General features: G+C 40.2%; 1 protein-coding gene across 2 annotated transcripts in view; it reads left to right on the forward strand.

Moving 5' to 3' along the window:
- The first annotated feature begins 17,265 nt into the window (after nucleotides 1-17,265).
- Col9a1 (collagen, type IX, alpha 1) overlaps nucleotides 17,266-25,585 on the forward strand; it is a 75,150-nt gene continuing 66,830 nt past the window's right edge. Inside the window, exons 1-5 of one of the 2 annotated variants that reach the window (XM_006495649.3) lie at nucleotides 17,266-17,545; nucleotides 17,936-18,009; nucleotides 18,961-19,038; nucleotides 19,152-19,284; nucleotides 24,715-25,111. In XM_006495649.3, the coding sequence (XP_006495712.1) occupies nucleotides 17,532-17,545; nucleotides 17,936-18,009; nucleotides 18,961-19,038; nucleotides 19,152-19,284; nucleotides 24,715-25,111 (696 nt within the window). In that variant the 5' untranslated portion in view covers nucleotides 17,266-17,531. The remainder of the gene's footprint in view (nucleotides 17,546-17,935; nucleotides 18,010-18,960; nucleotides 19,039-19,151; nucleotides 19,285-24,714; nucleotides 25,112-25,585) is intronic. The other variant, NM_007740.3, reaches the window with a different exon arrangement.

The following is a 25,585-nucleotide window of genomic DNA, read 5'->3' on the forward strand; positions in this document are numbered from 1 at the left end:
GTTTTTGCTTCTTAGACTATTATTCAGTATGAATTCTGTGACGTGGCTGGATGGGATAATATCTCTTGATGAGAGCATCCTAGGAGAATTTGATGATCTGTTAATATTCAGGACATAGAGAAGATATTGTGTATCAATCAAGAAAGACCAAAACTTTAGCTATGAGGTCAAACTGCTTAAGAATATAAGAGAAAAGAAACTTTATTAGATTCCAATATTATTCCTTTTTTTTTTCTCTCTTACAGAGAAACAAAATACATCTGATCTCTGCTAGCAGATAAAATTTCAACTTGTTTTCCATTGGTGAGAACTTCATAGCATTTGATCACAGATTTATCTGGCCTCTTCTCTTTGTCAATTCCAGTCCATAACAGATTCGAAGAAGGAGGAGGAGGAGGATCAGCATCATCGTCATCGTCATCGTCGTCGTTGTCGTCATCATCATCATTGTCGTCATCATCCACAGCAGCAGCAGCAGCAGCAGCAGCATGGCCACTGTCACCACTACCACCAATGGTGACAACAAAAACTAAATGCTCATGAAATTTTTTGATAAGAGCAAATTCTTCACTAAACAGTTGTAGAGTTACTTCCTTTCTCTTCTCTTGCAAGTTCCTGTGAAACAATGTGACCTTTGGAAAAGCACACACAGGGTTTTAATTTGCAATTTTATTTACACTCCAGAAATATGAGAATTCTAATGGACCGGGCAATTAGCTTGTCAATTTGTGCCCAATCTTGTCTTGCTAATATGCAGTGATTGGTGTGAAGAAGAAAAGAGCCTAAGTAGTAGGAAGTGTGACCTATAATGTGTAATTACACACGTGCATGGCTTACATTGAAATTGTATTTTGAAATCTTCTCTAGCCTTTAACCCTTTGAACTAGGCTTTGGGTAAAAGCTGTCTTTTATTTTGTTATCTCATCTTGGAGCTTTTTCCCTGTTTATATGGCTTAATCTGCATCACTACTCAGAATGCCCATCTGTTCCTTATGAGTTCTGGGAATAAAGTGCAGATTGTACATTATTATTTTTTTTCATAGAGGATGAAGCAGAGTACAGTTAAAGTCGGAACACATCTGCATATTTATGAGCCAAGTAAAAACAGCACAACCATTAAAAAATTTCAGGAGTTTACAGGTACTGCAATTACAAAAATTGGTTTGCTTTTTTTGAGATTAATTTTCTTTCAGTTTTTTTTCTCTGATAGTATAGATTAAACAGTTATATGAGTATTAATATCTGAAGACTCTCAGATTACGTTAATTCAAAAATACCAAATTTAAAATAATAGAAACGAAATATTTTCTCTTTATCTTTGGTTATTTTCTGTTTGCTTTCAGCTGACTGAGTGAATATTTCCCAGTTTCAACTGTTCTTGCCTACAAACATGCTATGAGAGTTTATTTACTTTACATACAAAGTTCATGGGAACTCATCTTTGCCACTAGGAAAGACTACACATTTTTGAGACTCTTTAATCCAAGGTGGTCATATTTTGTACATCATATACATCATGGCTGGGTGAAACCTGCTGAGCAATACACACCTGATCCATTCTTGATATAATATTTCAATGGTCCCTTATTCTTTATACTAAGATAAAATGTGTGTGGAATTTCCTTAGAAAAACACAAATTTCTAAAATGTGCTGTGTCCAGATCTTCTATCCAAGAACAATGTTTTACAGATAAAAACACAGGGTTTCTCTGTGTAGCCCTGGCTATCCTGGAACTTGCTCTGTAGACCAGGCTGGCCTTGAACTCACAGAGATCTTCCTGCCTCTGCCTCCCAAGAGCTAAGACTAAAGGCATGCCTCCCACTCCACTAAAAGTGATTTCTTAAGGACTTTTTTTTTCCACAGAAAATTTCCAGAGTTTAATGGTAAAACCAATATTAGGCTTTGGGTATTATTAAGAGGTAGACATGTTAGAACTGGTTGGTGAGTCTGTCATTGCTTAGTCTGAGAGATAATCACTTCGGAGAATGTTTAACATTTACAAAAAGCTGTTGGTTGGACAGTCTCAAGATGGAGTGAAGACTATATGTTAAAAGAACCTGTAATGTAAGGTTGCCTACAGCATCTTCTACTCTATTGCGCGTCTGAGACATGCGGGGAGCGCCTGCCCTTAGCTGTCACGGTTGTCAGCTTCACTTCCCATTCCCATTCACAGAGTTGGTTCCCTTTCTCAATGTGCTTGAGAGCAATGCGCTCTGGAGTCATAAAAAGTCGTGCTTAACAGGGCTGGTGTGTAGCAAGACATTGGAAGCATTTAAGAACATCTTTGAAATTATGTGACTCCAGAAACACATGCTAATTTATATGGATGCGAGAACAAGTCTGCCTAGTTGGGGTTTAAATCATAAACCAATAGTTTAGTCACACTTTTCAGTAAGTCCTTGCGTAGTAACTATATGATCTGATTTTTTTTTTGTTAATGTATGCAAGACAAATAAAACCCAAAATATTTACATTAGGCACTATTGCTCATTTGGACTAGAAATATACATATGACTAGAAGAGCAAATTTTTAAAGTGCAATTTTTCTTGAATACTTGAAATTATCATAAAGAATCCCATGAATTTGACATTGAGCAGTTTCGGATCCATCAGTTAGCATCTAGGTACCTTATTTCTGTCCTATATTTAATTAAATTATTTAGATGTTTTATTCATATTCTTCTTCTTCCTCCTCTTCCTCCTCTCTCCCCCCTCATTTATTAGCTCATATAATTCCCTTCATGTAGGCTGTCTTCAAGTTGATTGTGGTTAATGTGGTTTAGAATGTAGACTGTGACATAGACCGAACACACACTTGGGAGTCTGGTAGAACTAAGCTGGACCTCAGCTTGAGTCCTTATCCCCAGTGTAGTCTTAAGGAAGTCCATCTATCAGAGATCAGAGCTCCCTACTGGAATACAGGACCAAGAACAGTTACTTTGGAGGATTCTACATGACAAATCTGAAACATGGAGCGATCACTCAAAAAATGAGTGGTGGTGTCAATCTGCTCCTCTTTGGCATAAACTGTTTATCAAGTGAAAATCCAGTCTTTGGAAACACATTCCAAATGCTAACTCTTCCACTCAAACCATTCTTGATAGTTTAGATCAGTGGCTCTCAACCTTCTGAATGCTGTAGCTCCTTAGTACAATTAATTCATTATGTTGTGGTGTCCCCCAACCATAAAAATATTTCTGTTGCTACTTCATAACTGTAATTTTGCTACTATTATGAATCATAATGTAAATATTGGTGTTTACGATGGATGGTCCTAGGTGACCCCTATGAAAAGGTCACTCAACCCCTGTAGGGTTGCAACCCACAGGTTGAGAACCACTGATTTAGATCAATTCTTCCTGTGTATGCTTCTGTTACTTTAGGTAATTCCCAGAATGCACTTTCTCTCTACAATTTATACTTCATCCAAACATGTTGTCATTACTGTGTCTCTCCTCCCTGAACAGTATCCTCCAAGAAGCAATTTCATGGAGAATTGTCAAACTGACCCAGAGGCTATCCTGGGGATATTTTTAAGTTGCTTACTATTTGCTGTCTTGGATTTCAACTTTCAACACATAGATCAACACCTTAGATTCTTGTCTAGTATTGTAAGGGTCTTGGCATTTGGAAAATCGCTTTTGTCAGATTTGGTTGCTATGGAGTGTTCAAATCTGTGTTCTGCACATAAAAGTAATAGATCTTTACGAAACACCTCTGAAACAATATTTATCTTTGCAGAGTAGAACGCTTTATGTCCTGGAAAGCTCACCTATGAGGAATAATTCATTGAGTCTCATAATGAACCTTTATGGAAACTCCCCATTTTGCAGGAAAACGAGTTGCAGTCCTTTCGTGACACCACTGAAGGGAAGCACACAGATAGAACAAGAACTCATTCCAAGGCTCTGGTGGGCTGACCTAGCTCTGCTTGTATTCTAATGCTAATTTGGAGCCCTAAGGCTGTTTGCCCCAAAGATGAGAGAATCCACACAGAAAACATTGAGTGATCCTGCCCTCAGTTGATTGTGATTGGTAAATAAAGATGCCAACAGCCAATAGTTGGGGAGAAGAGAAATAGGTGGGATTGAGATTTAGTGGGTTTAGAGGAAGGTCAGAGGAGAGAAAAGAAGAAAGCCATCATGGAAAAGAAGGAATTTGTAGGAGGGAGAGAGAAAGAGAGCCGCCACAGGCTATGAGTAAAGAAAACATGGCCATGTGGGTTGGCCAATTGGAGCCGCCCAGATGAAACATAGTAAGTAGTAAGTAAGAATTCGCTGTTATTGATAGGGAAATGGATTCTAACAGCCTGGAAGGTAAGCAGCTGCCCAGCTATTGTGCTGCGCAAGGCACAACATAGTTAAAATATAACAGCTGAGTGTTTCTTTCATCCGGGAACATAAATGATCTAAGGCAGAAAGAAATTCTCCTCCTGGATTTTTAAGATATCATTACAGCCCAAGTCCTCTGAGTATAGATGCTCCTGTATGCTCTTTCATATTCTCCTGTCTCTGAGAGGAGAGGTAGGGCATCATTTCATCTCTGTGAGCACACACAATGGAGAACACATGACTGGAGGTGCTGGGTCCACTGTTATGTGCCATAATTCTTTTGGCATTTTTTAAAAGCCTCCTTATGAGAGAAGGTGGGGCTTCAGATGGGAAGAACTAAGCTTGTAGTCTGATAGGAAGGGGGGAAGTTTTGGAACACAGCATGGAAAAAGACAGATCTTATATTGACTTTAGTTTTACTGTTTTTCGTTTGGGAAAACTTGCAGTGCTCAGATTCATCAGAAAAGTGCTTAATTTTAAGGCAGAACTATGAATTGCTATTGCCCAGTTTCTAGTTGGTTCTGCAGTTAGTATAACTCTGGACACAGAGTAATAAAAATGAATATGGTGGGTGCTGTAGGCAGCACTGTAAACCCCTGAGGCTCTTAAAGAAGGTTTCAATTTCGTTGAAAACACCCTTTTTATGATGATCTACAATGTAACAAAGGCCAACCAATTTTTCTTTCTTATAAAACAACTCCCAGTAACATACCTAGGACCTATCATTTAGCTCCTGGATATAATATGAAAGTTATTTTTTCTCATCTTCTGTGCTTATTGGACATATTTATGGACAAATTTATTATGGTGCCAATCTGTAGCCAAGTGCCGTTCCCTAATACTGCACCAAGAGACAGATATTTCCTGGTCGCTCTGTAGTTCGTGCAGTGACATTTCACATGTTAAACAAGGTTCTGTCTGATAACAACTTGAAAGGGAACAGCTACAGTGTGAAAACCTTGTGTGGCTGCCATTTTTCTCTGTCTGCTTCTGAACCAATCCTATGGTTATGCTTTGCGAGACCAATAATCCTGGCTACTTATTCTTTCCTTGCTTCTTTGATACATTGTTATACTTGACTGCAGAAGTTTTGGGATGTACACTGTGGGCCTGCTGATTTCCTTTCCAGGGCATCTGTCTCTGCTCTGCGTTTCTCCTTGTCTCCCTTTTGAGCTCCACTAGAAAGCTCATCTCAGTGACAGGGTGACTTCTATTTCAGATCTCTCCCCTGCACATCTCCTATTCTTGATCCCAAGCCTTCATTCTTGCAGGCTGAAGCCATCACCAAGTCTTCATAGAGGATTCTCTTAGATATTTCACTTCTTTTTTCTTTTTTTCACATTTTACCCCCAAATCTTCTGATGTTAACCCCCCCCCACACACACACACCACTAAATAAAAGAGATACAGAAACCAGACCACACCTTACAACCTCTGATGCTAACCCTTGAATAAAATAACATAAGGTTATTGTGAATCTTTTAAAAAAATTCCATTTTGTTTGAATATCCACAATTGTTTTTGGTTGAATTGCCAACATAGTGTTCATGTGGTAGGATGCATTATAAAATACAGAAATATGTGGAATTTTTTAGAGTATTTTACTCCAAAGAGTTTCTGTAGAAGAGTCTCATAGGTACTTTTCACAAACAACATAACAACTAAGACACACTCAAAGATCCTCCCTGCTCTTTAATAGTTGGTACTAACTACCCTCTAGACATTTCTATTTTTATTCCCAATTTATATTCCAGGCTTACATTGTTTCTCCTAAAGTCCAGAAATATTACACATATTATAACAAAGCACTTTTCATTGATGTTCTTAATGAACCGCTTAAGAGAATTATAGAAAATTTCTCTAAAATTTGTTTTCTTATGGTAACCTGGATCTCTATTTACCCTTGAGTTTTTTCTTAAGGACACTAAAGATTTCCAATCTTCCTGCTCTGTTGACTCCTCCTAGTACCTAACTTTAGGAGTGTTTAGAGATGTATAAATGGGAAAGAAAGAATGATAATCTAGGCAATGGCAAAACATTTATCTTATTCTCAGGAAGACATCTTCTCTCTTTCCCCTTGGCAGTGGCATGAAGACACTTGGTATTCCTTATGCCCCATCCTTATAGAATTTCCAAACTAATACTAATTTGTAGACAATAATAATTCCCTTCCCAAACTATGTCAATCAGTAATTAATGCCTTTTTATTCAAACTTTTCATGGTAGCAAATGTTATTCAATGTCAATGACAAGATATTAACACCTAACATGATATACCTCTTTCTTTTTCAATGGCAAACACATAAACAAAAAACTTAGCTGAGTGGGATCTTTCCCCAAAGTTACCATTCCCTTAATCTCTTTATCTCCTTGAATACAGGATTTAGATCTTTTGCACTTTCTAGTGCCCCCTTTTAACTTGAACCATACATCTCATATTTTTCCTTTCTATGCTTGCTGTGCTTGACCAAAACAGTCTTCATGAGAGTAAACCAGAAGACAAAGTCTATGCTGGGCTTTTCTGAGACTTTCTTTGCCAATGCAATTAATAGAAATTTCTTTACCTTAGCCTCAGGCAGACTCTCCAGATGAGGGCAAAAGACAGCCACATTCTTCACTAAAACATCATAAGAACAATCTGCTCACAACAGAGTAAAATGCCTTTTCTCTGAAACCTTTAGAGCCAGGCTTCCACAGTTCAAATCACCCACAGCAACAAAGTCTTCCATATTCCTACTAGGATAGTATATTAAGCCCCACTTAAAGCATTCCATTGTTTTCCAAATCCAAAGTCCCCAATCCCACATTCTTCCCAACAAAAGCATGGTCAGGCCTATCATAGCAATACTGCAGTCCCTGATACCAACTTCTGACTTAGTTAAGGTTTCCATTGCTATGATGAGACACCATGACCAAAGCAACTCTTATAAAAGACAATGTTTAATTGAGTCTAGCTTACAGGCTCAGAGGTTCAGTCCATTATCATCAAGGTGAGAACATGATGGCGTCTAGGCAGACATAGCTTGGGAGGAGCTGAGAGTCCTACATCTTGATCTGAAGGCTGCAAAGAGAAGAGTGACTTTTCCACACTGGGTGGAACTTCAAAGCCCACCTCTACAGTGATGGACTTCCTCCAACAAGGCCACATCTACTCTAACAAGGCCACACCTCCTAATAGTGTCACTTCCCATGGACCAACCATATTCAAACCACCACAGTAGCATAATAATTTAAAAAATCATAAACATTGTCAGCTCTATTATTTATTTACCAAAGGTAATCTAAAAATACTCACTGAATCTCTACATAAAGAATGACACACAAATAATATTTTCAAAAGGTAAGTTACACCTTACCCCAAACTAAAGGCTGCTCATACATTTTCATACCTCTAAGTTTTGCTCAAGTTATTCCAACCTTCTGTCCCCTTTTGCCATGCAGTGTATGATTCATTTCTCAGCATTAGGCTAAGGTGTCAACCCTTCAATGAGATGCTCTTGAATTCCTCTGGGCAGTACCAGCCACGTCTACCTTTCTGTAGCTGGGCTACTTTGCTAATGCATGGTTCTGCCCCTTTCTTTGGGGTAGTTCTAGGCGAGTCAAAGTATGTCCCAGGTTTGGGATCTATCTGTCTATTCATCCTTGATGGTTTGGGGTTTATCTGTCTACTCATCCTTGAGGACTGAGCAGGCTTGGCACATACTGAATGTGAGCTGGTTAAAATTTTGATTGCTCAGGAAAACGATAATGATTGCCTGCAGCCTGTAATGAGTGAGGTATGCATGAGATTATAGATGATCAAGACCCCTACCTGTGATACTTCAAATTCCAACACAAAATGTGACGTGGACAGAGCCACAGAGCAATATAGGGTAAAATACCAAAATTCCACAAATATATGTGTCTTTTAAGAATTTCAGATCATGTGTATGTGCTCATTTGCCCACAACTTCTCCAAGATTCATCCTCACTTCCCTAGTTACCCAACTTTGGCTTCACAAACCAAACCAAACCAACCCACCCATCAAGTCCAGTTTGTACCATTAAAATATTCTGGCATATCCGTATGGCCTCTTTTCATTGAAATATGCTCAACTTATCAGGGGCTACACTCTCATAGAGAAAACTGACATTAAAATTTCTCCAATGCTCCCGATAAACCAAGTTAAAGGTAGAGAATTTAGAGTAGGAGCCCTGAAACAGGACCCGTCCCAATCCATACGATATCTTGCATGGGGTGTGTCTATGACTTCTGTTGGTCGTCTTATCAATGCACTGCTGTGCTAAACCCTTGAGCATATGTACCTCCATCAGAGCTCTGACTTGGTAACCAGTAAAACAGACTCATTATTATTTATTATTATTTAACCAACATTTGAAATAGTTTAGAGGAGTCAATGGGGGAAGGAGAATAGGAGTGAATAATTCTGCACAGAATAGAACGGAGAGCCTCTTCAACACTGTGAGCATGCACATGTGTTTATGTGCACAATCGTGGGCAGGCAAAGCTTCTTGTCAGAGAATCCTGAGGTTGGTATGTCTTGCTGTGTGTCATTTTCTTTAGCAACTCATTGAATGTTTTGAGCCTCACCTCTCTTGTAAAATGGCATTGTTGATGAACTGTGTATGTTAAAGAGAAAAAAGTTTGGGTGTAGTTTCTGGTAGCGAGCAAGTGTGCATCCTTCTGTAATTCTAGAAGGAATTCCACAGGAAGCCCTGCAGCCAGCATAGACTGAGAAAACACGTTTGATCCCACTCCTCTGTCGACATCCTCCCAAGTCCTGGACGGCTCTGATTTTCCTGCAGGTACTCTGTGAGCTGTCCAATCCTGGAACCACTGTGTTGATGTTGGCGCCCCCATCAGCTCCTAACGGCTCTAAGCTCAGTCGTTAATAATGAAGGCTATCACTTGTCTAGGTTCCAGTTGCTGCTGCTATTCCTGGTATCAGCCGTGGTTTCAGAGAGATTTGAAGTAAAAGGAGGTAATAGAAGGAAGGACTCCTGTGGGTGCCCTTAGGAACCACTGGAATGTCTGTGCATGTCTTTGTGGCTTTTTGGTTAGCTGTTTGCCTGTGAGCTTACAATCCACATGGCTCTGGGTGAGAAAAAATCTTAAAAAGAAAAAAAATCCCATTGGCTTCTGGCAGCAGTCTCCCACTGGTACTCAAAAGCCTCTTTCTATATAGATGTTTTCTCTCTTAAGGTTGTATAAGTCTCCATTAAAAGCTGTAACTTTCACCTCAAGTAAGAGGTTTGTACTCTTGGAATTTGCTGTCGTGAGGTATGTGTTCTATTGCTGAGTTACATCCCCAGTGAGAATTTGATATGTTGTATGTGACATGTGATCACATTTAGATTTTGGGACAGCACATGCATGCGTTCTTTTTTTTTTTGTTGCTTGAATTTTTTCTTTTATTTTTTATTCACTATTTTTACGTTCCAGATTTTATCATAACCCCAACCCCACATCCACCCTCCTACTGTTCCACAATCCATTCCTCCTCTCCACTCCCTTGTCTCAATGAAGATATCCTCAACCCTCTAACCTCTTCACCAGCATCTGCTGTCACCTGAGTTTTTAATCTTAGCCATTCTGATTGGTGTAAGGCTGAATCTTAAAGAGGCACTAAAGTTTTGCTATGCCTGCTATGCCCACCATACCCACAGCTTACGTGCAGAAAAGGAACTCAAGAAAACACGAAGTTGTGGTAAGAGGAGTCTTCCTTAGGTAGGGAAGCCAGTAGTGGTTGTTTTATTTCCTGTTGCTATGTTCTCTAAAATATCTGTGTAGCAGTTCCAAAGCAAAGAAGCCCTGTGTTTTCACAGGAATGGATACACCCATTCACGCACACACATATATGTATGGAAACAGTTACATGTATGTGTAAAGTTACATATATACGTATAAAACAAAGTCAGGGCATTGGGCATCATGAATGCAAGTGTCAAGTGTTACAGGCAACCATTGCTGGATCCACAGTGATTGTTAGGATGCCCTTTTTATACCTACTTACAACCCAGTAGTCTAAGGTATTTTCTTCGTCCCTAACTGAACTCTCACAGCTATCTTCAATGTAGTTTCTTTGCCAAGAAATCTGGATGGCTGCATCTGTTTCTTTGGATTATTATAAATCACAAAATAGATCATGATGAGAAAGATTCTTGAAAAATCACTGAGTATTGTGTTCAGGAAGGTGCTGATGGAGAGCTTGAAGGACAAGTTTACGGCGGCTCTGTGGGAAGAAGAATAGAAATGTAGGGAAAGTTAAGAGTATGAAATGGAAGGAAGGTGGGCTATCGGTTGGCTTACCTTGATGGCTCTGGGTAGGTTTCTTTAGAAGCTGTGTATTGGCCAGGTATATTTGAAGCATGGAGCCACACTTTATTTCTCAGGATCTAAATGAACCATGACTTACTGAAGCAGAGGAATAAACAGCAGAGGAAAACGTGCTCCCATAACCAAAATAAATCAAGCTAAAATGTTTGTGTGCCTGGCTACGTATTAAGTTCTAATTTAACCCTTAAAGTGTGTCCATAAAGAGGGTGCTTTTGTAATTTTTATTTTTGTTTTGTTTTTATTATTATATTATGTTATATTATTTTATTATTAGCTTACAAATAAGTAAACTGAGCCAGAGAGGGTAATTCCTCTTGCAGCTACAAAGCAAAGTTTCTAGCAAGCTAGAGTGTGTGTCTTCCAAGCTCAGTCCTAAGGGTTGGCTTTGTTAGCCAGAAGGAATGTACTGGGGCAGAGCTAATTTTAGTTGTTCATTTTGTTGCTCTCTAACAGGCTTTTAAGAACAATCATAGTGCATTGTATTTGTGCATCTATCTTGAGAGCAGCCCCAAAACGGAATCAATTATAACACTTTACTTTCTACACATGGAAAATAACAAAAAACGGGACATTTGCATAAAATCAGTTTTCTACTTAAGTAATGGGAAATCAAGGTCTCTGATTCCTTAGCTAAGGTTTCAGATTCCAGGGTCACACTGCCACCTAGTGTAGAGAGAGCATATTCCCCCCCAAGCAGAAAGTACTGAACCGGGTGTAAGATGCCAAGGGATGCAGCAAAAGGGAGCATGTTTAAGAGGAAGGGATTTCAGGATTAATGATGGTTCTATGTTTTATTAATGGAGGTTAGCGTGTAGGAGCTCAATTTTATTATTAATAGCATTGAGTTTATTATTAATAGCATTGAGTTGGTGAGTGATAATAGGGTAAAGTGTAAAGAGGAGACAGGTATCTCTACTTATTTATTTTATTATATCTATTAATTTATTATGCCCTTACGGTTTCCATATTATTTATTTATTTTTCTATTCATTCATTCATTCATTCATTCATTCACTCATTCACTTTACATCCTGAGCCCAGCTTCCACCTCTCCTCCCAGTGGCCCTCTCACACAGCCTCCCTCTTCCTCTCTCCTCCTTGGAGAAGGGTGAGGCTCTCCTGGGTACCAACTCACCTTGGCACACCAAGTCACTGCAGGACTAGGCACATTCTCTCCCACTGAGGCCAGACAAGGTGACCCAGTTATGGGACTAGGATCCAAAGGTAGGCAGCAGAGTCAGGGACAGCTGCTGCTCTAATTGTTAGGAAACCCACCTGAATAGCAAGCTGTACATCTGCTACATATATGTCTAGTCCACGCTTGCTCTTTAGTGGTTCAGTCTTTGGGAAGTCCCTAAGGGTCCAGGTTAGTTGACTCTGTTGGTCTTTTTATGGAGTTCCTATCCCCTCCCTGACAAGTACATTTTAAAAATAGATGTCTTGTAAGGAATGTAATGCATGTGTCTTTTCATTATCTCTAAGGGTCTCAGGAAGTCTTATCGGTTAAACTGATAATTATTTAGAAATCTTATTTAACAAATAATTATTATATACTTATAGCCTGCAAGGCAGTGCCTGTGGCAACAAAGGGGATGGGCTCAAAGGAGTTGTAAACATGACTTGAATAAGCAGAGGCTTTCAATGGGCCACCACCAGCAGCAGCATTCCCAGCAACAGCAGCAGCAACATTTCGGAGCTTATTAAGATGCAAATTTTTGGACCTGCCTTAAATCTTCTGGGACTGGAGTCCAGTAATCTGTTTTAAGCATCTTGGTGGTTGATTCAAATGTAGCTTTTGGCTCCACTGTTAGAAAAGAAGCCCTGCCAGTACACAGAGAACCTTGCTGATGGGCTAGAATGCATGGTTTGGAGGAAAGCAAATGAGTCTTAGGACACGAACCAGCTGCTGTCAACTTGGAGATCCACAGGCAGCAAATACAGCAACGGCTCCCTGAAGCATATGTGCTCTGGTGGGTGGCAGATTGATTTCTCTCTTCCTTGGAGAACTGGAAATGGTCATATTTTAGAGGAAGCAAAAATAATACCCTGGAAAGGTTTGGGGGTTGGCAAGGTCAACATTGCCGTGTCTTTGGCATTACTGTTTTACTGCACGAGCACATATATTTGCGAGCGATTGCACAGAGAGATGAGTATACCATGGGGCTGTTTGCTTGCTCCGAGTCTAGATGATTAGGCTACAATTATGTGCATAGAACCAAAATAAGCAGATTTAAAATAGAGCTTTGATCAGGGTAGAATTTCTTTACAGTCAAACTGAACCCAACACAGGACAGTGGGAGTCTTAGTTTTTGCAACTCTCTGATTGTTAATCAGCATCTCAGCCAGAGGTTTCTATGATAAGTTTCAGGCTCTAGCTGTGGCTAATTTACAGCACCCTCACACAGCTCACACATGCTACCAGGCGCTCTGGATCTTACACTGAAAGATGTAATAAAGATGAATAAAAGCAGATGAATTAAGCTTCAAACTCAACTTCAGTAAGAAGCTGGTTAAAACACTCCTGCTTATTTGAAACTATAAAGTAATAGAATGCGGTGGTCACAACATCTTTATTGTCGTCAGGTTATCATTACTCAATTCAAAATCACATTTAAAAGAAAAACAGATACTCATGTGGAAACAAAGGAACTTGCCCCACTATTTGGTGAGCTTGGTGTAATGTCCCAAGTCCTGTGTCAGGAAGTAAGAGGCATTGTGTCCACTGTGTTCCAGTCCAGTATTTTTTTTTCTAACCATGACTTGCAAGTCATTACTGATTCTCACAACAATATTTTGATCTGGTCATCTTTATTAGAAAAGGGAATAGAAAATGAATCGAAAAATAGAATATAGCACATTTACAGGCGTACGTGTTATTTTCTGAAACCTTTGCTTTAGTTTGTGTATAAGCTGTTGAAATGGGTCTCTCCCATCCTTTAAGCAACACCGGAATCTCTTCCAAAGACATGCCTGACAGTGTCACTGGGTACCCAAGGGCTTATGGTAGTTTCCACGACAACCAGAACAAAGTCTAAACTCCTTAGTACTATTCATAATCCCTCACCAAGTTCTTCCTATTGGATATTTCGAAAAAATTTCCCATATATTTAGTTGTTCAAGCTCAAAACCAGGAATATCCAGGAATATATTTTCTCTGTGCCCTCCATCCCTCCACCCCTCTACCCTTCCACCTCTCCATCCCTCAACCCCTTCCAACCTACTTTATCAATCTTACCTCTTCATCTTCATCCAGTCTTTCCTACCATCGATCCCCTCAGAGCAGCCTTCCCTGGCCCCCCTCCATTTAGGCCAGTCTCCACATCTCTTTCTGGCAAAACATTTCCCCAATAGTTTTAATTAAAGTTCCGACTGAAAATGTTTGGTGTCTGTCTCCCCATCCATGTGAGAACTGTGAGGGCCAGAGAGCTGGTCTGTGCTGTAACTGTAGAGTTGAGTTTAGGGTTCAAAGTAGGAGGGTTATGACTGACTAATTACCAAACGGTCTCTAAGCTCAGCTGGTCATTCCCCATGTGTGTTTTCTTCCTCCCATTACATAGTGTGCTTTCCCAGCCTAAGATGCACTGTTCTTCCCCAGTCTCTTGTAGGCTTCTAGTCATCTTTTCAGATTTCATCTCCTGGATGAAAGATTTCCCCGTGCCCTTGGAGTGAGTTCATCCTTGTTGACAGTCATTTTTATTCTCAGTAATGTAAGTCATTTTTCTTTCCCTGCTACAATGTGATTTTCCTCAGGGCAGGCGTGTGGTTATTTGTGCTTTTTGTCTCCTCAGCTACTAGTATTTATTTGGTGATACAGTTATTCGATAAATATGTATCGAATGCTTGAACAAACAAATGAAAGAAAACAGATGTTCAAGAAGGATGACTGTGACCATGGTCCCTAATTTAAGTTATAAGGAATAAATCATTTTGATTTATGGACGAGGACATATTTGTGCATATACACACTATAGGATCTTTGTGTACATGGTGGAGAGTTAAGGAGTGTGCAAAACTAATTATTATGTATAAAATTGATTGCTTGAAATGTCATGTTTTCTTAATGAATTTATGATCTGTCTGGAATGACAATTTTTTCTTTCGATTGGTTTTTCAGGGACAAATAGTATGTGTGTGTGTGGAACAGTGTTAGCGACAAAACCAAAAAACGAAAACAAAACAAAACTAAGTCTGGAGAGATGGCTCAGTGGGTAGGAGCACTTACCACTCCTGCAGAGAGGACCGGAGCTCAGTTCCCCCACCTATGTTTGTTGGATCTCAGCTGCCTGAAACGCCAGTTCAGGGGGACCTGATGCCCACTTCTGGCCTCTGCAGGTAACTGCAGTCATGTGCAAATTTCCCACACTTGGACACATAATTAAAAGAAAACAAAAAGATGGAAAAGCTTAAGGCCCTTTGACTTAAGGGTACCGCTTGATCTAAACAAGGATAGTGTGGAGTTTGAGTCTTTCTCCTGTGAGAATTTCATGTTACATTAGGAAATATAGTCAATGCTAGCTAAGATGGATGGAGCAGACAAAAGTATTTTTCTCGGGATTTTCATTTTTGTCTTAATAGAACTGTTAGCTTGTTGTTCACTATTTAAAGTAAACAGCCAGCCTGGCCAGAAGACTTGCCACTTGGGACCTTAGTTTCCTCTCATCTTTTATCTTTTATTCAGCGGCCCGTTCACCTGCTTTCTTATTTTAGTTGTAAAGAATTCTTCAAAGTGGCTTGAGAAGGGGCAAGCACGAAGGCGAGTTCTCTCAAACCCTTTGAAGGATTTCTGGAACACCTACGTGTACAGGAAAATTGCCTTTCTTCTTTCTTACAGATCACAAAACGCAGAGCTTGTCTAGAAAGAAATTCCTTTTGGAAAATGCCTTTCTCTCTGCAGATCTAAGGCTGGCTAGTTTCCCATAATTTCAGGCCATTAGGAAGCTCCCCAGAGGCAGGTTTTTCATTTTACATAAACTTCAACTAGCTTAAACAAATAAGTAGGTCTCAGGCCATTCAATGTTCTGAGCCAGGGCAGCTGCCTCAGAGATTGGGAATTTTGATAGAGAGCAAGCCCTGTGGACAGCACCACCCAGTAAGAAGAAACTTCCCAACCCCTCTAAATGAGTAGGCTAGGCACAAGACCACAGAAAGGGAGCCCGGGTAAGGTCCAATCAGAAACTCTCCGGCAAGCTGAGAGAGGCCAAAGTAAGAAAGACTTTACTGAAATAACAAACAGGCAAGGACTTGGGAGATATCTCAGTGGGTAACGCTTTTGCCTCAGAAGTCCGAGCACCAGACTCTGGAGCCTGGAACTCCTGCGACAGAGAAGCGTATCTGGTAGCTCCCTGGAATGTCAGCACGAGGAGAAGAGCCCCAGTGAGCTCCGGGTTCAATGAGAGACCATCCCTCCTTAAATCAAGTAGCGAATTATGGAAGAAGACACCCAATGCCAATTTTGAGCCTCTTCAGGGTCGTATGTATGTACCCCATCCCTCAACACATGCAAAAAACAAGTATACAAATACAAACACCAAAAAGAAAACAAAATAAAATTTTAATGAGTCAAAAACGTGAAAATAATTCAAGGAAGCAAACCTCAAAACTATCAGGCACCACGATTTACAGAGATGATTGGCCCCCCTGATTCTGCGTTCCTCCGACATTTGTATCCTCCAAGATGGAACCGGAAGTCAGGCATCCTTTGCTTGCCGTACAGGGCCAGGAGTCCTGTTGCTCCTGAGGAGTGCTCAGGTTCAGGAGGAGGTCTGTGCACAAGAAACAGTGGCGTGTGCACACCTCCTGTCTAGGCCTGTGATGCTAGTAATTCACTCTCTGGTTTCTTATGGGCAAGATTGTGTTGTGTTCTCCCCGGTCTATTCAATCGCATACTATTAATCTCAGAGATTGAGAGCAAACAATTAAAAGACTTGAGGTCATATCGTATCAGAATTTCCCATGGCGAGTTAGAGAGCTGACTTGCAATGAATAGCATCAATGGTGCTCTGGGAGAGTCACCCTCTCATCTAGAGAATAACGATGTGTAGTCTAACTTCACGAGTGGTTGTGAGACTCATATGCTACTAAGCTGTAGGCATGGACAAGAGAGGGGTGCACACAATGACTTGTTATCAGGATAAGGTTGCCAGCGGATGAGTTTGGCATGAGATCTTTTATCTTTGCCAATCTCATTTGATTTCCCCCAGGAACTGCTGTTAAGGAACAACTTTGGTCCCATTTTACAGATAAGGTAGTTAACTACTGGGAGGCTAATTATATTGCTCAAGTTCACATAACTGCTAAAGCAGAAGTGGGTTTAAACTTAGGTCGACTAAGCAGCAAGGCTCCGGTGAGCCCCCACACCTCTGCCACGGAATAGGCAGCTCTTTGCTGGATCCTGAACCACTAAAAGCCTCTACTGTGCCCTTATAACAACTTTCAAAGCCTCTACTGTGCCCTATAGCTGTTCTAAAAGCCTGCACTGTATTCCTATAGTAGCTTGCTGCATTTCTCTGGTTAAATCCCCCACATCCTGGTTTTTTCTTCTTTTTTTTCTTCTCAGTAAGGCTTTTCCCATTCAGTCCCTCCTTCAGTGTGACCTTGTTAGTTTTGAGCCAGGCACACCCCTGGCTGGGCCTGGGTTACAGGCTGCCTCTCCCCACCCCTTTCCTTTGCTTCAGCTTAAAGGGTTATTGCATGCCTCCAATTCACTCTTTTTGCCTTTAGCCCTGAGAGGGGCAAGAAGGAGCAAGCTTGGGGCCAAAACTCGAAGTCCGAGAAGGGTAGAGAGGGGGTCTTAGGGAGTAGTGACCCCCCCTCCAAACCCTTTACGGTGACTCTTATAAACCACAGAGAACCCACTGGGAAAATGAAGAACTTCTGGTAAGCCCATGCCTCTGGAGGGAGCCGGGTGAGGATTTTTGCAGTATTGGTAGCATAAGGGGAGGTGAGAGACAGTGAGAACCAAGGGGAGAGACAGGTGAGATTGTATAGGTAGTGCGTAAACATCTGAAATTCAAAGAGAAGAGGCAAAAAACAAAGATAAAAGAAAGCAGAGTCAAGGGGAGTGTAGGAGGTGAGATAGTGTGAAACCAAGCCAGAAATGTGTTTATTCGCAGAGTTCCTAGGTGAGCTTTCAAAATGGAAATAAAGGCAGGAGTATGCCTTGGGATTTGGTTGTCTCTGTCAGCCAGATTTGGCAGGTTTAAAAATATGAAACTAGTTCCATCTGAAGAGGTTCCTGTTTGGGTCATTTCTCTCTCTTTTCTTCAGGAAAATCTCAGTTTTCTTCTGTGTGTGCAGTTGTCTGGGACCCTGGGTATCCGCAACTCTTAAGCGTCGTGCAAGTAAGAGCCATGGTTTATGGGGTGATGAGGCAGGGCTGTGGCTGAGTGAAGACGGTGCTTCCAACGGTCCTTCATGCCTTCCCTCTTGGATTTGCATTGGGGGGATGTTTGGATGGTTGGTTCTATGCTCAATGTCGAGCCTAGAAAGGGAGTCTCAACTGTAAGCTGGTAGGCAGGAAGGATAGCTGTGCCTTTTCTAGGGCTGAACATGGTGTTTCTTTCAGATGGTGAATGATAAATATTGTGGGACTACAATGGATGTATGGATGGGTGGATAAATGGATTTCCCCAAAGGACTGGGGTCAGGAGGATAAAAAGAAAATATTTGATGTACTTTAATGGGTAGGGCAAAACTCATCTATGTACTGAAGCTGTGTGTGTGTGTGTGTGTGTGTGTGTGTGTGTGTGTGATATGTCTAAGAGTCAGATCAAGGCAGGAGAGGGTCTGGCAGTTATACAATCTCTTCTCTGATGGTGACAATTCCCCAAGAACTGCACTTGTCTGGGAGCCCCATCGCACTGGCCCAAGGCTGATTCCGTAATGCCATTGTAGATTTAGAGATGGTGGTATTTAAGGAATATTTCTAGCCCAAACCACCAGAAGTTTTCCAAACAGGCTTCTGACCCCATGCCATCCAGGACACTGTGCAGCTCTGGTTCTAAATGGAACAAATCCCCAACTGCTCTAGGCAGGAACATTCCTCCATCATAAATCAGCTCTCTAGTTCCATGCCTTGCATCCCTTCCTGGAGAAGCTGAAGATGAATGGGTTCTGACCATTCAGGCGTAGAGTTCAAGATAAATAAATAAATGGCTTATAAGTAAGCTTGTATAACTTTGTGTTTTAAGCAGTTGCTTGGTTATTAATACTATTTTAATGTTATCTAATATTATATTAATGATCGTCCTCTTGTAGTGGATGCATTGGATGAGACAGTATTGCTTTTGCAGGATTTCCTGCCAATTCCATTTCTAATGGTGGAAGTGAACTGTGTCCCAAGATCAGGATTGGCCAAGATGACTTACCAGGCAAGTAGCACTGCATCATACTGGAAACGCAAGCTTTCCAGATAGAGTTTATTCTGAAAAAGGAAAGAACCAGGCTCATTTCCAACTTTTCCTTTCTCTTTCCCTTTCTGTAGGGTTTGACCTGATTTCTCAGTTCCAAATTGAGAAGGCTGCATCTCGAAGGACTATCCAGAGGGTGGTGGGATCCACAGCCTTACAAGTGGCTTACAAGCTGGGAAGTAATGTAGACTTCAGGATTCCAACAAGGTAACCTTTCAGAAAGACTCTAATTACCTTCCTTAAGTGCGTTTATCAATGTTTACAGCTATTCAATGTTAAAGTTTTTTTTTTAAACTGTATTTCTTGGATTAATTTATTTTAAGATAAAGGCCTTGGAGGACAGCTCAGTGGTAGGTCACTTATATCCAATGCATTAACAAATGAGTTAAATCACCAGAATTGCTAAAATAAAATAAAAAAGAAAACCAAAAAGAATGTGTTCACCTATCAATCATGTTCCATTTCAGGAATAAAAACACCTCTGAGACTATCATACATTAATTCAGGACATGTTCTTAGAATTGTGCCTTCTGTGTTCCTGTAATTTGTCTGGTTTTTTACTGAAAGGACTCTCTGTGAGCACCACCAGAAGTGAAACATAAATTTAACTCAAAGCTGCAGTGTGGTTTGAAGGCTCAGTGGAGCTGTTCAAGTATCCTGGTGCTGAAAGAGAACCACACATGCGGTCTTAGCTCCTGGATGGCGCCAAACAAAACAAGCCTTCTCCTTAATGAATTCTTTCTATTTAATTTAAAATTTTTATTTTAAAGAGAATTGCTTTTTTTTTTTACACCATTTTCCTTTGCTTCTTCTACCAACTCATCCTGTTCCTTCCCTGCTCCCTCTCAAATTCATATCCTCTTATTCTTTAATTGTTATGTACACACACACACACACACACACACACACACACACGCGCGCGCGCGCTTGCTACTTGGTAGCCAGTTAGCAAACTCATCCTTGAGAAACGTTTGTTCTCCCTCTCTCCCTAATTAAATGTCTTTAGCTCTTCATCTAGCGCGAGGCCTTGTGAGATTTCTCTTACTCACACTGGCATGTCAACTGGTGCTGTCATTGGTCTTGTTTAGTCAACCATATTGCTGAGATGTTGTGGGTGCAGCTTTCTTGTCATTTAGAAGTCACATCTCTTTGTAGTTATCCTGGCCCTCTGGCTTGTAGAATGTTCCCAGCCTTTCTCCCGTGAGTCCTGGTGAACCTTCCATGTAGGGTTGCACTGTAGACATCCATTTTTTTTTCCGTACTCCACAGCCAGTTTTTTTGCATTGTGACTAGTTGTGATTTTCTGTTATGGTCTCTTTGCTGAGGAATGAGAGCTGTAGTCATCTGTGGGGAGAAGGATGTGTATTTTGAACACAGTTAGAAAGTGTTCTGGTTTGGGGAAGTGTCAATATTAAGTTCTCCTCCAGGTTCCATGACCTCACCAGCCATGGATGCCTGGCTAGGGTTACAGACCAGGCATAAATTCCCCCCTATTAAGCAGGCATTAAATCCAATTAAATGGTAATTGGTTGCCACCAATATATAGTGCCATTATTTCCCTTATGAAGTATTTCGCCATGCTGGCCATTGTGGTCCATAGGCATCACAGCTATGCAGACTATTGACTCGAAAGCAGCTTGCATAGCGCGTTGGAATACTGCAAGAGCTTTCCTCAGGGAGTAGGCTTCTAGGTCAGACACAGCTTAAGGCCTCCAAGTTCCATGTCTACAGTGGGTGGTGTCTTCAGCCATAGAGACTGTCTTCAAATTCGTGAATGAAACTGAGAACATTGACAATAGCTATATTGCCTAGAAAGTCTCTTGACTGCCCCCCCCCCCCCCCGCCCCAGCCAATGTCTCAAAGGCAGTTTCTCATGACTGGCACTAATTCCTTCCCTCCATCTGCCTCCTATGACTATTTTATTCCTCTTTTTAAAAAAAAATACTATTTATTTATTTTATGTATATGAGTACACCATTGCTCTCTTCAGACACACCAGAAGAGGGCATCAGATCCCATTACAGATGGTTGTGAGTCACCATGTGGTTGCTGGCAATTGAACTCAGGATCTCTGGAAGAGCAGTCGGTGCTCTTAACCGATGAGCCATCTCTCCAGCCCTTATTCCTCTTTCTAAGTGAAATTCAAGCATCCTTACTGTGCCTTCCTTCTTGCTTAGCTTCTTTGGGTCTGTGGAGTGTAGCATGGGTAGCCTGTATTTTATGGCTAATATTGACTTATAAGCAAGTAAATGCTGTGTATGTCATTTTGGGACTGGGTTACCTCACTTAGGATGGTGGTCTCAAGATCCATCTATTTGCCTGAAAAAAAATTCATGATGTCTTTGTTTTTAATAGCTGTATAGTATTTCTTTTTGCAGATGTGCCACATTTTCTTTATCCATTCTTCAGTGGAGGGCTATCTAGGTTGTTTCCAGTTTCTGGCTATTACGATGCAAGCTGCTATGAACATCGTTGAGCAAGTGTCTTTGTGGGATGGTAGAGCATCTTTTGGGTATATGTATAGCTGGGTAAATGAGGTAGAACTATTCCCAGTTTTATGTAGGTATATTTTATGTAATTGTAAGTAAAAATAATGTAATATGATTTTCTATAATGTGATTCTCTATGGTTTTGTAAAGCATCTTTAGTGTTAGTTTGTCCTTTCCACTGTATTATTCTATCTCTCTTCACAGATATCCTCCAAGTTTTTCCTAGCTTCTCTTCATATCACCCGTATTATGCCATCTTCCTCTCTCAGGAGACCCTTCTTTCCTCTCCATCACCATAGTCCCTTCTTACTTTTCTGGTTCCTGTGGGTATTCGAGGTTATCGCCTCACATCTAGAGATTCAGAAATAAGAGCCCAAGGCCTTAGTTTTTCTGGGTCTGGGTCACCTCACTCACACTATTGTCTAGTTCCATAATTTACCTGGAACTTTCATGACTCCATTTTGTCTTAAACAAACCAAGAATAGATCTGCTGTATGATGCAGCTGTACCACCCCTCAGTATACGTCCGAAGGGCAGACTCTTGTTCATCAGTGTTTGGGGCCGCACTGCTCACAATGGCCAGGAAAGGGAAACAGTTGTGTGTTTGGAAATGTCCTTCTGAGGAATAGATAGTGAAAATGTGGCCCATACATAATATGGAGTTGGGTTCCTTCCTTTTAAGTGACTCACACAGAAGCTAGATGACAAGGAAGGAAGGAAGGAAGGGTTGGACTCATTCTCACAGAACAGAAAAATTTGGTTTTTAATGAGTCTTTTTGTACTGGAGAATCCAACCCCATGGCAGTGAAAAAAGGCATAGAATCTTCATGGGAGAAAAATAGGCTACAAAAAACTAATGCTAGATAATCTCAGTTTTTACCTATTTATCTTCATAGCTATGAAGAACTAAGAGACATGGTTATGGTTCCCTTTACTCTTTTTAAAAGGCATAATAGCTACTCTTTCTCTTTTGTTTTGTTTTGTTTTGTTTTTGTTTTTTTGTTTTTTGATTTTTTTGTTTTTGTTTTTGTTTTTGTTTTTGAGACAGGGTTTCTCTGTATAGGCCTGGCTGTCCTGGAACTCACTTTGTAGACCAGGCTGGCCTCGAACTCAGAAATCTGCCTGCCTCTGCCTCCCAAATGCTGGGATTAAAGGTGTGCACTACCACTGCCCATTTATAGCTACCCTTTCTTAACTACCATTTACAAATGTGTCATGCTTGCTTTGTTTTGCAACACAGACCCTAGCTTTCTAGTATTAAGGTCATAAACAAATATTTCAAGGTTCAAAGACTTTTGAATCTTTTATTCAAACCCATATAGTTCTCCACTTAAGTTACTTCATGAAGGTTGGGATGCAATAAATCATTTATAGACACAACTTCTTTTAAATTATGTATGCACTTAGGTTTGCTTATTGATAGGCATAACATATTTTCAAGAATGGAATCTTAGGTGTTTAATAATCATAAGGCTACCCGTCCTGTGGATTAGGTTTCAGAGATATTTAACAGTCTTTGGTACACACAAATATGTATATTTTATTCATATGAACAATGAGGCACTTTCCTTTGTTATCCTATTAACATACTGTCTACTCTAAAAGATTATTAACATATTAGTCATAGTTACATCTGTATACAAGTACATATAATCTTCTTATGTGTGGAGAGAAAGATACACACAAGATACTCTTGCTGTGACAGTGCATTAAGAATGATGTATTCTATGAGTATTCCAAATGAGTACATCTATAAAGGAGAATTTTAGTTTCTTTTTTAGAGATTATTTTGGAATTAAAAAAAACCCCATAAAATCAAAAGAAGTGTGACAAACCAATTTAGAAATTAGAAGTATATTTAAAACAAATATCTGGAGTGATGTGGGTAGTTCTATTGTGGAAAGCTTTAGGTAGTTTTTTTCCCCTTGTTTTTTTTAAAGAACTTCTGTATACATTTACAAAAGTGTGTGTGTATAAGTGTGTGTATATATGATGCTTCAATTCCCTAAATGCCATCTCTGAAATCAGTACCCATTGGGATCTTTCTTCTTGTCTCCCTTTTCTTCATTGTTTGTAAGAAGGGAACTAAATTCAAAAGTTTGCCCTGAAGGAAGGTGGTCTGGAACTCTGGGTCTTAACGCCCCCTTGTCAGTTTTCTTACTTAGCAAACACATCTCACTGCCACTTAAGTTTTCCTGGCATGTCTTTCTTGTTGAGGAAATTTCCTATATTTAAAAGAAGACGTAAAGAAATAACTTCGAAGACTTTGAAAGCTGACATTCCCTAAGGACTTGCTTTAAGACAAGATCTACAGATAAGGGCAGATAGCTAAGGCAGTGCTCTATAAATAAGGATCGTCTTAGGGACTCTGCTGGTTTGAGCTTCCATTTAATGCAGTGAAGAGGTCGCAACACCATAAACCTTACTTGGTAGATTGAAGCATGATGGAGTTGGAGTGGAGAAGGAGGAGTTGGTTTGCATTGCTCCTTATACATACATCCAGTAACAAACACAAAACAACCAGCTGCTGCCTCACTGTCCTACTCCCAAATCCTCGAGAAAGGCGTTCTTAGTGGGAGGAAGCCCTTACATCCATTTGCTGTAGCTGGTTACCAATTTTCAAAATGTTTCTGTGGGTCTAGAATACAATTCTTGAGAGTAGACTTGCAATTATCGAAATAGCAAATAATTTTAACATATGTAAAAAAATTAAAACCTACTTTAATTAAATGGTTTTCATAAGCTAGCAGAGTCAATTTAGACCTTAAATAATATCGTCTTTCATTTTTTTGAAGGAAATGTTGCCCAGAACTTTGCAAGAGTGTGGTTTTTTGGCTGAGATGGCATTGCTGAATGGTGGCTTTTTGAGTAGAATACATGGTAATATTGTTGATAACCTTCACTAGCTATAAGGGAGGTGTTTTTAAGATGTGTATTTAAATTTTAAGGTGGAAATTTAATGTATATGAATGACTGACCTGGGAAGGTTCACATAAGATGCCATCAAGAAGAAATGCTGCATAGTTTCTTTCACACTGTAGCCTTTCCGCAGGACTAGAATTCAAAAAAGCACACACACAGAAAAATGGTAAATATGTATAAGCACAGAAAACAAGGTTTATATTTATTATTTTCAAACTCTTCTCAGGCATTTGTATCCCAGTGGACTGCCTGAAGAATATTCCTTTTTAACTACTTTCCGGATGACTGGAAGCACACTTGAAAAGCACTGGAACATTTGGCAGATCCAGGATTCCGCAGGGAGAGAGCAAGTTGGCGTGAAGATAAATGGCCAAACAAAGTCTGTCGCATTTTCATACAAGGGACTGGATGGGAGTCTCCAAACGGCTGCCTTCTTGAATTTGCCGTCCTTGTTTGACTCCCGGTGGCATAAGCTCATGATTGGCGTGGAAAGAACAAGCGCCACTCTTTTTATTGACTGCATCAGGATCGAATCTTTACCTATAAAGCCAAGAGGCCAGATTGATGCGGATGGCTTTGCAGTGCTGGGAAAACTTGTGGACAATCCTCAGGTTTCTGTTCCTGTAAGTATAAAATCACAAGGTATCACCACAATAGTAATTGAAACAAACCTGCATGGCTAAAGGTGAGCGCCCAAGACATCTTTGACCATCAGCTATAGTGTATACAATGAATATAGTGTATACAATGGATATAGTGTATACAATGGATATAGTGTATACAATGGATATAGTGTATACAATGGATATAGTGTATACAATGGATATAGTGTATACAATGGATATAGTGTATACAATGGATATAGTGTGTGCAATGACTATATTGTATACAATGGATATAGTATATACAATGGATATAGTGTATACAATGGGTATAGTGCATACAGTGGGTAGTTACTCACTTTGTAAAGTTTATTAAATATATCACTCATTCCAAAAGCTTTTACTGGCAGTTTTGAGTGCTGTGTGGAACACAGAATTTTAGTTAAGCAGAAAATATTAAAGTCAAGGCCAACTTGGAAGGTGATGTACACCCAC

The sequence above is a fragment of the Mus musculus genome, chromosome 1 (assembly GCF_000001635.26).
Source record: "Mus musculus strain C57BL/6J chromosome 1, GRCm38.p6 C57BL/6J".
NCBI classification, from domain to species: Eukaryota; Metazoa; Chordata; class Mammalia; order Rodentia; family Muridae; genus Mus; species Mus musculus.